We start from the raw sequence: 16744 nt of genomic DNA, 5'->3' as shown, positions 1-16744 counted from the left end.
CTTAAGGTTTATAAAATTTTTTACTAAATTATTCATTATTTCACAAAGCTTCTCACAGGAAAAGGGGTACGAAGGCTTAAAAAGGTATTTCTGATTAAAGTAATTTTTTTGCAGTTAAAACACTGTAACATAGGTGCTAGCCCAAACAGCTGATTACACTTTTATTTCCAGTAATCTTCTGCTCACAGTGATAACAGCTTTGCTTCAGCTGGCCAGCCCCTGCTCTGGCTGTGTGCCCAAGTGCTGCTCCCCAGAGGACTGTCATTTGTGATGAAGTTCTTTGCAGGTTTTCTGTCCAGACCCAACTGGCACACTCTGGCTCAAGACTTCAATTAAATAGTGGCAAATTGACAGGTTTGATAAGGAGTCTTAAATGACACCATTCTCATTTCAGCCAGTACAGCTGAATCAGGTTTATAAACACGCAGAAGCCAATTTTCCTCTGTTCTCTAGGCCTGTTAGGCTGTGTTCAACTGCTGTTTTTCAGAGTTTTCACCATTTTCACAATCCCCGAATGAGGGGATTGACTGCTAAGCTCAATCTTCCCTCCTTGCCTTCAAGCATACATTTCCTTCCAGCGGAGCTGAGGGCATGCGGAGGTTATTGCACGTCCGGGTTTTGCCCCAACATGCAGTCAGGATGTGGCTAAAATGCACAGTGTGGTAGGTTAAGAGTTTCCCCAGTCCACTGGTTGCTTACTCAGTTTCTTTGCGCAGTTGGGCACTTAGGTATTAAAAACCAAAAAACAACTGTCTCAAATGGGACTTGAGCCTTAGACTTCAGCCTTTACTGATCCCAAGTTCTATACCAAAATTTGTATCCAAGACTTACAAAAGCTGTACAGTTTTACTGGCTTCTAAATGTGTAATTTACTGAACTAAGAGTCCACACCTTCTTGCAGTTACTTCAGGTGGAATAGTGGCTGCCTTGTCCTCAAAAGTAGAGGAACTGAGTCATAAATCCAATAAAGATGCAGGTACAAAATGAGACTAGTTACTGTTGGCTTTTGTAGAGACCTCTCTTTGTTCACTGTGCAGTGTCTCATCACAACCTGTACTTAAGCAAGTGTAAACATATGACCTTCACGCTTTCCTAATGTTGCATGCTCAGTCTTGAGGAACACAGTTTTACCCAGAAATAATTTAGTTAGTGGACAGGCATTTAATTAAATGGATGTATAAATGAGTGATTGTTGCTACATCACGCAGAACGGTAAAAATATTTAAAATACTAACCAGAACGAAGCAATAACCATTTAATTGTCTGAAGTAAATTAGTACTTTTTATTTATCTGATAAAGGCCATATTCAAATCAGAATTTTCCACTGCTGTTAAGAACCTATATTGTGTTGCTAACATTACTATGTTAAAACCAAGTATACCATTTATGGGCAAACACCATGCAATATCCATTCAGTTTATCAATTTTTCCACTTATTTTAATATTATTCCTTTCCTGTGTAGTGACGTTCTGACTGGATGTCTAAAGATCACTTTTCACTACATTCTAATATAGGAAAAGACTAGATCTAAAATGAGGATTGGTCACGAACGTTTAAGAAAATATTATTAGTACTTAACTTTTATTTTCTTTGAACAAGTTTGCTTATCTGTCTTCAGTTAGATACAGTGTGTATATGGTTCAGTAAAAAGTATCCTGCGCCAAAACCAACAGTGAGTCCATGTTCATTATACAATTTAATGTATTTTTAAAATTCAGTTACTAACTTTGATCTGCCTTCATCTCTGTAAGGTGTTTTGTTCATTTTAATTTTGGAAACTGATTCTAATTCTCTTTATGGTAGATCCTCTGTGTGGCCACAGAGGAACCCCAGTTTCCCCCCAGAATTGGTGCGACACTGCTTTTCCTTGATGTCACTGGGTTAATACAGTGTCCCTCCTCTGGCATCCACTGTCTTGAAGCTCCTGATATGGGACATTGTCAAAGACGAGTAGACGCACTGGCAGAACATACTGCTGCCCAGTTCCGCTGCTTAGTTAGACACCAACGCGGAGGGCTGTAACAACATGGTGAGGTGAGGGAGTCCTCGCTGCATTTTAAGCCCCATGCTTTGGCTTACCAAGCCTGCATGTTTGATACTGCTGCATCACAGCTGGGCACAGGGCTCAGCCAGTCAGCTGAGAGTTGTGCCTCGCTGAAATTGATCTTTCTCCTCCTACTTGTAGCTTCCACCATCCACCACAGCAATAGCCCCTGCAGCCCAGTTGCCATCAAAGGGCAGACTGGACAGACAAGTGGAAGCAATTAGAAGCTTCTTAACCTGCTCACTTAACCTTCCCTTTTCAACCGTGTAAAATAAACTAACCTGAGCACTGATTGACTTCAGAGGCTCCTGAAGATTTTAAGATATTCCTTAAGACATGCTGTGTGCTATGGTTAAAGCTCAACAGCCGCTACCTGAGTTCTGGCCAAGATTAAATGTAACAGGTGAATGTACCGAGTGCAGGTGAAGCTGCTTCTGACATTATGGTAGTTTTTCTTGGCTGTCTCTAATGTAATGGAAGAGACAAGTAATTCTGTGCTGTAGTGCTGTAAACAAAATATTTAAAGACCATGCACAAATTCAGGAAGGCGTCCTTATTTGGAAAGGTGCTTAAATACCCTTCAGCACATTGTTGAATTGAAGTGTTTGCGTAAGAACTGGATGTTCTGAACTACACATAGGCATTGTTTGGGAGATTTTTTTTCCTCCTTACTCTGAGAACAAAACCTGAGCTTGCAAAGCATATCACAAGATTTAGAAAGGTCTCTCTATTTCATATCAGTTACGGGAAGATAATAAATCGCCACAGTTGATAGTGCAACGCATTCCTCAGTGCTTTAATGTGCTTCATTAACCTGAACAGCGAGCAGTGGTTCAAAGTGCAGAATATGACAAGATCTTTTGCAGTCAGTGTGCTTGTATAGTTTTCTTCTAAAGAGGGCATTAACCGAAATTCAGTTTCTTAAAGAAAGGGTCTTCAGATGTGATCAACAGTATAGCTTGTAATCAAGAAATAGGAATGAGAGTCACTGCTAGACTATGGGGTGTTTTCTTCCCTCCTTTCTGCCACTCCCAATTTTCCTTTAATTTTTCTTGGAATGCTCGGAGGAGATAGTGATGAATTGTTCCACAGCTCTTAGATATTGACAGAAATCAATTGTTAACCAAACTGGAAGCATTTATGATAATAGGAAGTACGAGTCTGTGGAGCTAAAAGAAATAATCAGTTGACTTTCAGAATGAGTATTTGCTTTAGATATTGGTATTGTTTCTAAACAGTTTCAGTTTCTTGTGCAGAAAGTTATATATAGGTATCTATTAGGAGATAACACAAGATTGCATTTAAAACCATTTTAAGTATTTTCTTCTTAAAATTAGAGTAGCCATAAGTATATATGATAACATGTAGTAAACAGAGGAAATGCTTTAGTAGAGTTGAAAATTTGTTGCAAAAGCTTTGAGTGCTATCACTGAATCTGGCTAGTGGTTTTTTTTTTCCTCCCCTGGCTTTTAGCCAGTGTAACCTCACTGAAATTTCCTGGTAGGGTTTCCTTAGCCCAGCAGAGTGATTAATCTTCAGCTCACCAAAGGGAAAAGAAGCCTGTACCTTCATGTACCTTTTGTAGTTTTGCTGTAGGTCCTCATCTTTCTATTTTTTTGTTTTTCTCCTGTCACTCCCCATTGCTGATAGAGCAGCTGGCAGATACGGTTTTGCTAAGTCAGGCTGTTGCTGGGGCCAGGTGGTATTTCGTGATACAGCTGAAGCTCCTTTCTCCTGACCCTCCCTGCCTTGCCAGAGGGCGTAAAGTTCATGAAAACGCCCTATCACCTTCTCTCCAAGTGGGGAATTGTTTTAGTTGTAGATCCTTAGATCCTTAAAGAGCAACGCTTTCCACACACACACAAAAATCCATGTAAACTTAATGACTACTTAAATATTTAAAGTATGTAGCTTCATAATGCTTCTGATTTTAAGGTTTTGGGTTTTTTTTTCCTGGTTTGCTGCAATTATATGAGCAATAAATACTGTTTGTGACAGTACCTTTTTGCACAGCAAAATGCAAAAAGTTTAGTACTGCTTTCCAGTGCTGTTTACTGATAGTAAATATTGCTCATTTACGTATGCGCGAATAACACTTTATTTCATGTTCTATTTCAAACTATATATGTTTATAATAACAAATTCACTCTTCACTAAGGGTGAGTGAATACTACATTCCTTTTGTCAAACCCTTGTTTCCCTAGCTGTCAAAATCAAACATGATAAGCAATTACTAAGAGTCTTGTTCTACTAACTGAACAGAAGCTTTAATTCTGAAAGACTCAAGAATGTGGTTTCCCTCTTCTGGCCTGAAGAAAGAGATAAAGCCGATTACAAATGCCAGCTTCTATGAGTGCATTCAGTGGCAGCTGAGTATTGACCTTTTATTTTCCAGAGGCAGCTGTGATATTTTGGTAGGCTCACCTGTAAGCAAGCAAATAAAACTGCAATTACTTGGTGCTCACTGAAATGTCAGGCCGGTGGTGACAGCAGTAGTTTTGTGCCACACTGACAGTGCTTAGCGGAAAGAATTGTAAAGAGAATGATTACAGGGTTATTATACATCTGCAATTTCTTTACTGATTCCTCCTATAGTGTAGTTGTACTGAGGACCATTTTAGTTTGGTTTAGCAAAATTTTCTGCACTTTCCAGCATTTGATTATGAAACACCTCCATTACAAAATGATGGATTCCCTTTCCAGAAGCAGTAAGTTGCATCCAGTGATAATGTGTATTTATCCTGAGATTGTGGGCTCTTCCTTTCTTGTTTGCATCTTCTCAAGAGCATGTGGATCTTTACTGCGGGTTAAACCTCCACTTTTTCTTGGTGCTTGATGCTATCTAGCTTCTAATAAAAGCAATTGGAATTTAAAGAAAAATGCACATCTATTGGTGTATCTTTAGTTTATGCCTTTGAATTTGTCTTGGAATTGCAAGATAAATCTCCACTGCATTTACATGTACTGGTGCTCTATTTGGAATCCCTTTCTTGCTATGAGAAGTCTATGATTAATGTCTGTCAGTCATCTAAATCAGCTTAAACTTTGTTTCCATTTTATTCATGTATGTTCTAAAGCAAAAAACTAAAGGTTGGATTATGGCATTGAAAACACAGCTGTGAAAGGAAAGTGTAAAGCAAGAACGAGTATTTCAATGTAGTATTTGATGAAAGGGATCTTTCTGAAGTGCTCCAATAATTTAGCTGGTTTGGGGTTCTAGCTCTGTAACCTGAAGCCTCGTAACAGATTTGTATTGGAAATTTATTTTAACTTTTCCCCTGCACTTGTGAAAAGATGGACTCTCCATCTGTTTCCTCATTTGACCTTCCATTTATTTATTTATTCATTCTCCAATTATTTTTTTCAGGAAGCCTACTTTAGTAAAGTAGAACTTTCTTGTTGCATGCAGCTGACATAATTGAGTTTTCCCCTCCCTTCAGCAACACTAAATTTACATCCATAGCTGTGTAATACAGAATGCTCTTCATTATGAATGCCTTTCTTGCAGGTCAAAACATTTTTAAGACTGTTAGAAAATTTTAGGAAGCATTCATTTTATTGGCATTTTACTAATCACACTTTACATTTTTAATTAGACCAATAATAATAATCAGATCATATGCTTACTTTTTTCTAACTACTTTCTTCCTAGGTATTTTAAACTTTGGGGTTTTCCAATCACACATTTATTGATTAAATTAAGCACTTGGGTTTACTGCAGATAACAAACCTGTTTATCCAAAATGCAAATTAATTCCACTTGAAATGCCTCTGCAAATCCTCACAGATTTGTATTACCTGCACATTTTGCTCTAAGTCTCTTTTTCAGGCTTCCTCAACTCTGTTTCTTAATTCTCTTCCAGACTTTTTCTTTCTATGCATAAACTTTGAACAGCCTCTTTTATACGCTTCTGGTCATGTCTTCTTCTGCACTGTCTCCTATTCTTAAACTTTCTCTTTTTTTCCATCATATAATTCACCTCTTTGAAAAGAAATGATGTTCTCATTGCAGGAAGGGACTTGGACGTGTACCAAAGCCAGTTTCTGGAACTTCGTCAAAGACTACTGTATGCTGAAAAGGAAAGTAAAAAAAGATCACAAGAACTGAGCGATGCCCTAGGTGAAATTAAACGTATAGTTGCAAGAAGAATGAACTTGACAGCAAATCAGACAGGTTTGTATGTATAAAAATGTACTGTGTTAACAGTTCAAAGTTTTGTGTGCTCATGTTTATCGCTTGTGTGGGGAGAAAAATCATTGCTTTGCTTATATCAGCATTACGTAGAAGTTTCTATTTTTAAAAAAGCATGGGGAAGTAACACTGTGGCCCCTCTTTAAATAGGATTGGTTACTAATTAAGCAGATAATGAGAGGGGAAAAAAAAAGGAGGAGACAATAGACTGCTGTGGTGTCATAATGGCGAAGCTGTACATATTGCTAATCCAGTTTCTACAGTGCATATCCCTCTCTTGCTGCCAACTACAGCCCTGAATAAGCTATTTTTATTGGCTTTTACTATGCCATTACACCCCAATAAATAATACTAGGGCTGTGTTTAACCTGGAAGGCAGGCACACCTCAGGCTTTCCACAGTTCAGTTCCCCCTCCTGTCCAGGTGGGGGGACTTTTTTGGGGGGACATCTGGCCATAAGTGCTCTGCCATCCTCTCCCGTGCCGGGTTCCCTGCCAGAGGACCCCAGGAGCCTGTGGTGGGTGTGCAGCCTCATCTCAGCAGGCAGAGCACATACAGCTGGGTGCTTGCCTGACCCCAGGAAGTGTGAAGCCCAATGAGGTCCTGCTGGCTACATATGTTCTAGCCTAAGAATGTTCCTTCTGGAATTAATTTTGCTCTTACAAGTAGTTTGTTAATAATCTGAAGGAAATGTGGATGCTTATAAGTTATGCCAATTAAAATAAAATCTTTGAGAGAGGTTTCTGTAGTTTATTCTAGTGATCTAGCATCCTCTCATTGTTTAATTAAACATCTTATTTAAAAATATATTAGATCCCTGGCTTACAGACTATTGTACGCCTCCCCTGGATTATAGGCTATTGTACATCTCCCATCTGTCTGCACACTGTAGTTGCATACAACAGATGAGACAATTCAATTCTGTCCCCTAGGAGAAATGATGTAGTGCAGGGTCTGCCTTCCTCCCTGTTCAGGCTGGAAGAGCTACTTCCCTGGGGACAGAAGGAAAACTAGAAGGGGTACCTCCGCACTGGAAGCGTTCCACAACATGGCCTGACTTCAGAAAGAGTCTGGATGCTACTGAGAACTACTTCTTAAAAATCCTTATTTGCCTTCAGTATGGTGGGCTGGTATCTGAGTAAAATAGGGAATTAACCTGGGCTGTTACAGGGGGAAGAAGGAACAAGGTGCATTTCCTGGTTTGTGTAGTCAGCTTTGTTCCTTATCCTGTTCTTCCCTGCCTCTTTTTGTTTGTGTATTCACTATTAATTCAGTGGGACTGTTCAGATACGTATAAACAAGCCTTTAATTGTTGGCAGGATTGTAGCCTTATAAGCGCTAGAATAGAGACCATGTTGTCAGCCACCAGTAGCCCTGCGCACTGTGGACAAAGAGTTATTGCCTAGTGCATGTAATAGCAGTAGAGGAGAGTGCAAGCCCTCCTTCCCTCTGCTCTTCATTCTTATTGAAGCCAGCTGAATATCAGAAGATATTAAAGCTGTCAGTTCACAGGGTTCAAAGCAGAAATTTCTTAGAATAATTGACTACTTTTCCTTTTATTTTTACTTACTCTTCTGCTTCCCATTCTAACCAAGTTTTATTGTATGACGCAAATGAAAAGGTTTATTGTACGTAATAAAACTAAAGTCCCTTGCATTGTCCTCGATAGGTACTACTTCCAAATAAAAATGGAAAGTTATGAAGGTAGCATAAAACAAACAAACCAACCACCAGTTTCTATGCAGCAAAATTACAGTATATTTAATAGCAAAGCAGCGTGGGAGGAGTTGTGGGTCTCCTTTCGTACACAATTTTTTTTTAATGTTTTCTATAGAGTGATGAATCTCTGTTATATCCTAATTTTCAGTGGGAATATCTTTTGGAAGTCGAGAAACAAATATTGCCTGTAAGCCTCTGTCTTTCTTTGTAAGACCTGTTTATAGTAACTTTGAATGGTGATAAATTTGGGGAGTTATCTTAGATGCATTTCTTAGGGAAAATAAGTTTCCATCTAAGTCAATAAACCTTCTGTTGCTTTGCTGACTCTCTGAGTTTTCAACTTTTCTGCAGCTTGGAAGGCTGTTAACATGATTTTGTTGGCTAAAACTGACTCCGGTGGTGTTCTGATATCACAAAGTGCCCCAGCATGAGCCTCTTTGTGCAACTGATAGTGTGTCTGGAGGAGGCACCCGCTGAAGTATGAATTACTTGATAAATTCATAGGAGCTTTATTTTTCTTTCAGGACAAAAAAAGACATGCACATTGTAGGTAAGCTAGTAAGAATGACAGAATTCTAATATGAGAGCCATATGCTGCCTGTGTCAGGAAAGCAAGATTTTAAACCTTTAGACATCTGGTAAAAATAAAGCTTGGAGTAATCTTCCGTTTTGTTTCCAAGCAGTTTTCTTAAAGATTAGAGAGACCATTTGCTATTTTTCCTAAATACTGTCTTCATTTTAATCCATTCAGATATGTTTTTTAAAATTGCATGGGGCATATCGTCTCTGCCCCCATGGGTATCTTACATTAAGTGCAAATTTTTTTGCAAGCTTGTAATTGATTTTATAATGATTTCAGAATTAAGTTGTTCAAGTTTTTAGTACAGTTATTTTAAAGAACTTTTACCACCACTGGAACATTCAGGAATGTTTGTATGAAGGAAGAGAAATCACTGAATTAATTGTATCTGTTTTTTATATGGCTTATTTTTAAAAAATAGGATTATTTTTGTAAGGTCACATGTGAGTTATTCAACATGAATAAATATTCTAAGTATCTTTGTCTTAAGCTAGTAAAGCAAATGTAACCATTCCCCACTTTTCTACTACAATCTTTTGTTTCTCAAATATATTTTAAAGGCCGGGGTCTGATTGTCCTTTTTGCCATAGGACTTTTTATAACCTGAGAACTTCTGTTTGAGCCCTGAAAACCACCATGTGTTACATTGTGGGGAAAGCATTTAAGTAATTAAGAAAGTTATTAATCTATGTTTCTTTTCATTTAAAAAGTTGCTTGCCAACTGTGCAAAAACCAAACCATTTTTTTTTCCCCTGCTGCTTTTAAAATAACTGCTTCTTGTGTTTGAAGATGGCTCAGTCTGGGAGCTGTTCAGGCACAGAGAAACGCAGGATGTTCAGGCTTGGAGGTCTGCCTCATCCCCTCGGGACAGGGGATGTACTGGGTGATTCTCAGTTTATTACTGACAGAGGTCAATATATATAACATATAATCACTTATGAGGAATAGTTCTGACAGAATAACCTTGTGTATGGTAATCTGCTAGTATTCGACTGAGGAAAACAGGTGAAATAATAGACTTCCTTGCTGACTTTTTATTTTATGTGTATGTCTGGGTTTGTTGTTTCTTTAAGATGATACGAAGTGGAAAGTGTTAAACCTCACCAGAAAACTCCCTGTCCATCTTACAAACATGTACTACTATCTACCTCACCTTCGAGAATATGAAGATGCCATTTGTCCAAATGTTATTTTTGGCCAACAGAGAACTGGAGGTAGGAAATAAAGTTTGGCTTATATTTTCTGTATGTTTATATTTTATATGAAGTTTTAGCAGTGAAGCATACTCAAAGTTCAGAGTGGGTTTTCTGCCTAAAACTTTATAATGTTGCCAAGCTGAATACATTTTAATGGGGAGGGCGCAAGCACTTTTACCACTCCCATCCCAGTTTCAAGTCTTTGCCCCAAAGTATTATGATAAACCTTTTCAAATTTCAGCAAAAAAAATTCATAATTGAGAAAACAGGTTTATTTTTTGTTAGTCATATATTCATATAGCTAAGATGCATTAGCTGATGTTTTTTCTCACAAAATTACTGTGAATGAGGAAGCCAAGGGGAATTTGTGATGCACTCAGTTTGCTAAAGTTAGAAGCAAAAGGAAAGGTGATTTGATAATTTAAAAGATTTATTAATAAATCTTCAATGTAACTTTTTTATCCACATGAGAAATCAGCTGACACCTGCACAAATCATGAATTCCAGTGAACTAAAATACAAATTATAAAGTTACATCTTCTCCTAACTGTCATGTGATAGGTAAAAAGAACATTCAAAAGCAGTAAACAAACAAGGACCTAGGCAACCATTTTGCTGAGTTTTGTATTTTGTTGAAATTTTGACTTTTCTCTAGAATCATTTTATATAAAGAAACATTGGTAGCACTTTTGATTTAACTAAAAAACCAACTTGGCCATGCCCATGACAATGGATAACTTTCTGCAGTCTTCTCATTAGTAGGTGTGGTTGTAGCAATGGGACCTTGTGCTGTGGTTCTGACTGGAGTGCCCATAGATCCATGTCAGTCTGCAAAAGACCAGAGGTAGTCAGCAAAATTATTTGCAAGAGACCCTTGGAAAACCAGATATATTCACAAGCAAGCCAAAAAAAAAAAAAAAAAAAAAGGAAGAAAAGGAATAAGTAATACAAGAATGCTCCATGTTTAATTTCCATTTATTTGCACATGAAAATCACAATAGCAAGGCTGCAGTTTAACAAGTACAGGTTGACCTTCAGCATGTAAAACCAAACAAAACCCCAGTGGCTTAACAGGTTATGTGCTGGGAAGGAGCACTAGAACTTTGGCATTTTGAGGTGATGCTGGCACAGGTGGTGAGGTCTGGAGCAAGTCAGTAATTGAACCTATTCCTTTCCTTCAAAATCTGCTGCGTCCTTACCAGCCTTCTGAGGTTTTGATGCATAGGAATCTTCTGCAAGGACTAAGAATTCTACAGGTTTACGGAGCTGTATTAGGTCACTGGTTTAGGCAGTGCCCATACCAATGAAAAAACAGACATCCTGCTTACAATCCAATGATGTAATATAGCACAGGTTTGCTACTAGTGGAGACTTTGCCACAGACAATTTCAGTGCCTTTCTTCTTAATAAAAATAATCCCTCAGTTCCTTTCTTCTTCTTATTGGTTATGTCAAAGCCATGGATTCCTATCAGTTACACCAGTCAGAAAGATTGCTGAGTTGGATTCCTTTCCGAGATAGACAGTGCTTACCTCCTGTGTGAACTTGCTCATTAAAGCAGTGTTGGCTTAACTCTTACTACTCAGATCTCCAAGTCCATACCAAGTGCTAGCACTTATTTTGCAATACCCACTTCTGAAACTCAGCGGGCGATACCGACATGTTTGCCAGAGGTAGTAATATCTCCCAAGCTCTCAAATATATCCAGTCTACACAGCGTAGATAATAAAACAGTGCTAATGACACAGCCACAGGTGTCTCTAACCTAAACTTAGCTGGAGGTATCTCCTCTTCCAGGTAATAAGGCAGATGCTGTCATAGTGCTATAGGAATATTAACTGTCGCCAAATAAACCAACCGGCAAATATTCATGGTTATAATTACCTTCTAGCATAATCCTGTTCAGATGTTCTCATGGTCACATCAAATCAAAATTAAAATGTAATTTCCATTTCCCTTTACCTGACATGAAATTATGCTGCTTGTGCACTTCTTTCTTTGCAGTCTCATTGGTGATGGGTATTCCTACTGTGAAAAGAGAAAAACAATATTATCTGATGAATACACTGCATTCCCTATTGTATGAACTGTCTGAAGAACAAAAGAACGACTGCGTAATAATCATCTTCATAGCAGAGGTAGGTTTGAATGTAAAGGTGCAGTATGTTGATCGGGAATATGGAAATTTGTGTCTTAGCGTTCATTAACAGCTGAAGTTTGCTTTTTTTAGTTCAGTCGTCACTTACAGCAGCTTTGCAACCGTAATACTGTCAAACCGAACATATTTTGCTGTATTAAGTTAGGTCATGACTTACACTTTTCTGCTTGGATCACGACAGTAAGTAATAGGCCCAGTTTTACTGGCTGTAGTTCCTCTTCAGCATAATTTTCGGGAGCAGAACTTACTTTACAGTTGCATGTTTCCCAATGAAGAGCCCTGGCAATGATGAGCTTTGCCTAGCCACCCTTTCAGATAAACCTTCTGTTAGAGGGCTTCAGAGAGTTCTTTGAGTTTCTAAGGGTTAACTTCTTAATGGTACAGTTTCCCCCTGTGGACGATCCTAACCTGGCACTTGTAACAAACAGTAGCTGGGGTTGTAGTCGTAGTCCATTTCAGCAATTTTAGGATTAAACACCTGTTGTAGGAGTCAGTCTCTCCCCTTTCTCCCATCCCCAAAGTCATGTCCTTGCAGATTCTATTTTTCAGCCATGCAATAAATTAGAACAGGTTGATCGTGCTGATAGGAGAGGTGATAAGAACATATAATTCTTGAGAAGTAGGCAGGTGTGTTCACTGATAATGAATCCACACTTTCCTTTTTCCCAGAAATTTTCAGAAGATCAGGTTAAATATTTACATCATGGATTAAGTCAGAGTAACTTATTGACTGAAAGAGTTGCAAAGTTTTTGGTATTTTTTTTCCAGTCACGCTTCTGTACATATAACGTCTTTTTTAATTATTGCAAATTTAATTTATAGCTGGTAACAATTATTCGTGTATTTAAAAGAAAAATATGAACTGCTAACACAGGTATTGCTTTGGAAATCACATCCATAAAATTTAGCACTGTTTAATGTTAACAGATGTGTTTTCCACACTAAAACTGTTTTTATGAAAGAGCAGCAATGAATAAGTATGTCCTCAAAATTTCCATACTAAGAGCCATAAATTTATTACATTAGGAAAAAACTTTAAATATAAATTTTAAGGACTGCTAGCTTTAGAAAATTTTGCTTAGGTGCTTTTTCTCAGCAGCCTCAGACCTTTTTTGTAATTTTGGATTACTAACCTGAACGGCTCTTTTTACTGACAGTTATATGACTCTGCTTTTCTAGCATAACTGAAAGCTGTAGAACAGAATTTTATGCAGAAAATGGCTTGGCCTCCTGCAGAAGCAGTGAAAAAAACGAAATGCAAAACCATAGCTGGAAATTGTTCTGTTCTACCTTCCTTTACATTAAAAGTTCAGTTGCCTTGAAAACCCCATACTGTCCTTTAGTAGAAATGCTGCTGCTAGAACATATTGCTTTTTTTTAGGAATAAAAATAATTAAAGAATAAAAGTGACGTGTTTGCATGTAAATATTCCCTACGAAATGATGCTTAATAAAAAAAAGGGTGACTTGAAATGAAACTCCCCTTCTTTTCTTTAGGTGAATGCAGAATATGTTAACAGTGTTGCAGAAAGTGTTAAAACCAGGTAAGTCTTAGAGTGTAACACCAAACAGCTAGTAAACACATTTTGAGCTTTTATGGAAAGAATTAGAGCAATTCTGCAATAAATTACACCTCTACCGTATGGAAATGGAACTGCTAAGAAATGAGGCAAAGGTGCACTCATTATAATGTCTGTCGTAACACAATGTGAAATTCAGAACAGAAGGATGTATATCATTTTATTTTTCCTTTTTTATTTCCCGGATATGCTTTAACTAATCAGGCACGGTCTCAGCTTAAGCCTCTGATAAATATTTACTTGAACATGAGTCTTTTCCCCATGAAATTAATGATGCAATTCAAGGCACCTGAGACTACATGTATTAGGTCCCTGCTGACCTCATGGCCCTGCAATGTGCTCTGATGCCCATCATAGTTTCTGGGTGGTTTTGTTTCCTTGTTTGCCCCTTTTTCATTAAGGCAGTGGATTTTGGACAGCAATCGGATTATATTTATAATGTTAAATACTATTGTGTGATGGGTAACGTGAGCTGGGTATTCTTGCTGTGCCAAAGTAATGTTAGAGCTATCAAATGAAGGCTTGGTTCCCACTGCAGTTTCACTTGCTGTTACCATTCTTTTCCATAGCTGTTTACAGCATCGTGTGCATGTTAAAAACCTCAAAACAGCTTGAGAAGAACAACTATGACATTAAAATGTTTGGGAAAAAAATACAGTAATTGGTAGATTTATTGTCTCACAAAAGCTGCTTCCTAAGAAACGGTATAGTGTAGCTAACAGTCACAAAACAAGGTTAAAGGCCCTGAAGTGAAACAGCCTTTCCCCTCCTTCTTTAAAGTGATTACAAGAGAGCTCTCAATCTTTACATCAGTGTTTCATTAGAATACTGTCAGAACAATGGCAAAAAATTACCAAGATCCCTGGAGAGGTTGTCCTTTTCCTTCTCTGTTAAAGCTTGGCTGAACGTCCTGCTCCACTCAAGGGTTTCCCAGACTGTATTTAGGGCGCAGGTTTCCCCCAAGAGCCTTCTCAAGCTGAGCTTGCTAGCTAAGAAATGGCAATAGCTCCCTGCCTGCAGAGGGTTCAGCTCAGCTGGAGCACTGCAGCTAGGACAAGGTGAAGAGACAGTCCTCCTCGGTACTGTTGAGCACTGGAAGGCACAATACGTACAGCAGCTTAAGCACTGGCACCGTATTTATGCTTTCTTTACGGCTTTTGAAAGTGTTACTGCAGAGTAGGCGCTTTGTCAGCTGTTACATATTAAAACTGAGATACTTGTTCATAACCATGCTTGCACTGTGATGCACTTAATTTTTAATGTTAGTGTTTTTTCATTAATCATAGAAAATGGGGAATTGAGTTATGAGAACTTATTTCAGTGATGCTATACCTATTAAAAATGGAAGAACAGGGTTTTTTTACATATTTTGGAGGAAGAGGGAGACTTGACTTCCAGGTCAGATTCCCAAAGTTGTTTACACATTTTTTCAATGACTTCTGAAACAGAAAAGGTAATCCTTGGAGCAGATACTAGACTCAGACTCCCCACACCAAACTCGCACTCCAGGGCAGTATCATTTTGGCTAGAATGTAGGATTAGAGTAGAGCAAGTGGAGGGAAGGTAGTAGACCTCACACAGGGGGTTAACAGTTGTGTGTGGTTCTAGACAGTTGTGAGTTACTGCTGCATTGTGGCAGTCATCTTGGGAATATGAGTAAGCATCTATAGATGAAGAAGCAGGATTTCTGAGACATGGTTCTCTTCTGTGACTTTGAGTAACTGTCCTTGCCTGTTCTGATGGTGTCATCTTGGTTCCTAATTTACGGTGTATGTGACTTAATTTCTTCACTAGAGTTGTGAATTCCACTTCTGCAGGAGCAGATGTAACTCTGGGGAGCTGCTGTCCATGGTTGCCCTCAAAAGTATTTTTGAGGAATGAGGTCTCGCTAAACTTCTCTTCACAGCTTCCCCAAAGAAATCCAGTCTGGAGTCCTAGAGGTTATTTCTCCTCCTGCTTCTTATTATCCAGATCTTTCCAACCTGAAGAAAACATTTGGGGATTCAGAGGACAGAGTAAGGTAAGATAGCTGTAGAAAACCTAACAACCTTTTCTAAGAGTATAAAATTGAAAATTTTGCAGAAGTCAACATTATTTGAGCTGATAATGTTTTTGTATTTCAAAGCTAATGGACCTCAAGCGTACTTCTTAAAAAAATTACTACACAAGGGGGTCTTGAGAAAAGCTATGCTGCACATCAGCTTCCAGGTGAGAGCCAAGGCGTCTCCTTTGGGTCTTGACTCTAGGCATCCCACGGGTTTTAAACCAGATGGATGATCTGGTCATAAAGGAAAAAGTAGGAAAATGTTTTATGTGACAGATAAGGGAGAAGCTCTGAGAACACACAAAGGAAACCCCATGTGGCCCCTTAGCTAACTAGTAACAACTACCATGGGTTTAATTAACGGCCTGACTTCTGGTGATCATGGACTTTTTATGCTACTGTTAATAATATATCCTAACTGGTGATTTCATGTGCTCACGTGCCCCAAATTCACTGAGACAGAGATTATAACCTAACAAAATTGATTTATTGGAGGAAAGTAATATTCTTTTGATCAACAATAACTAATTTATCAGAAGCTACCTCAACAATGCAGCAAGAGAGCTGCAGTACTGAGACTTGAGGTTGAAGGAAATCAGCAAGTGTATGTATGCAGGTATGTTGGGTTTACAGATAAACTGTAGATCTTTCAGAACATAAACATGTTTACATACTTAAGTTTCATGTATTATTAGCTTTGAATCAGATACACTTTTATGTTAATTAAATACCGACAAATTACTTTCTGGTCTTTTAGCATTGATTATCAAACGGCAGCTTCATTCTCTGTTAAAAATGAGACTCTACTTTGCAGAGAAAAAAATCTGTGTTTGCATTTAAACCTGAAAATGAAGTTTATCAACCTGTTCCTATGCTGTTCATCAGTAAAAGCACTTAATTTTAGATTTTTAAATAATCATTGTCTGTTGATCTTTACTGTTTGTAATATAATGAGTAAAATCTTCAAGTCATTCGACAGGAATATACTTATTAGACGTTTTGTTTCAGGCTGTATTGATACAGATTTTTTTGCTTAGTTAACGTTAAATTTTATAGGAAAATCAAATTATTTACAAATGTTACACTGATAATAGAGGAATTTTCAGATCAAAAACTAATACTTGTTTTCTTATTCACTTAACGAGTTAGAATACCCAACCTTGCAATTTTACTGTAGAGAAGAAACTGTAGAACATTAGAAATGCTTTTATTATACAAATAACTCTTACCT

At 38.0% G+C, this 16744-nt stretch overlaps 1 protein-coding gene across 1 annotated transcript in view; it reads left to right on the top strand.

Annotated features, from left to right (window-relative positions):
- Positions 1-6058: 6058 nt before the first annotated feature.
- The window catches only part of LOC104471739 (alpha-1,3-mannosyl-glycoprotein 4-beta-N-acetylglucosaminyltransferase B-like), a gene marked incomplete at its 5' end in the record, with an annotated part of 22617 nt that continues 11931 nt past the window's right edge, over positions 6059-16744 (top strand). The window contains 5 exons of the mRNA XM_010087193.1: positions 6059-6220; positions 9611-9751; positions 11737-11870; positions 13387-13433; positions 15376-15489. Coding sequence (XP_010085495.1) covers positions 6059-6220; positions 9611-9751; positions 11737-11870; positions 13387-13433; positions 15376-15489 — 598 coding nt within the window. The remainder of the gene's footprint in view (positions 6221-9610; positions 9752-11736; positions 11871-13386; positions 13434-15375; positions 15490-16744) is intronic.

Source organism: Pterocles gutturalis, unplaced genomic scaffold (assembly GCF_000699245.1).
Source record: "Pterocles gutturalis isolate BGI_N339 unplaced genomic scaffold, ASM69924v1 scaffold50121, whole genome shotgun sequence".
Taxonomy (NCBI): domain Eukaryota; kingdom Metazoa; phylum Chordata; class Aves; order Pterocliformes; family Pteroclidae; genus Pterocles; species Pterocles gutturalis.
Note: the sequence above shows the minus strand (reverse complement) of the source record. Positions and strands in the feature narration are given on the sequence as shown.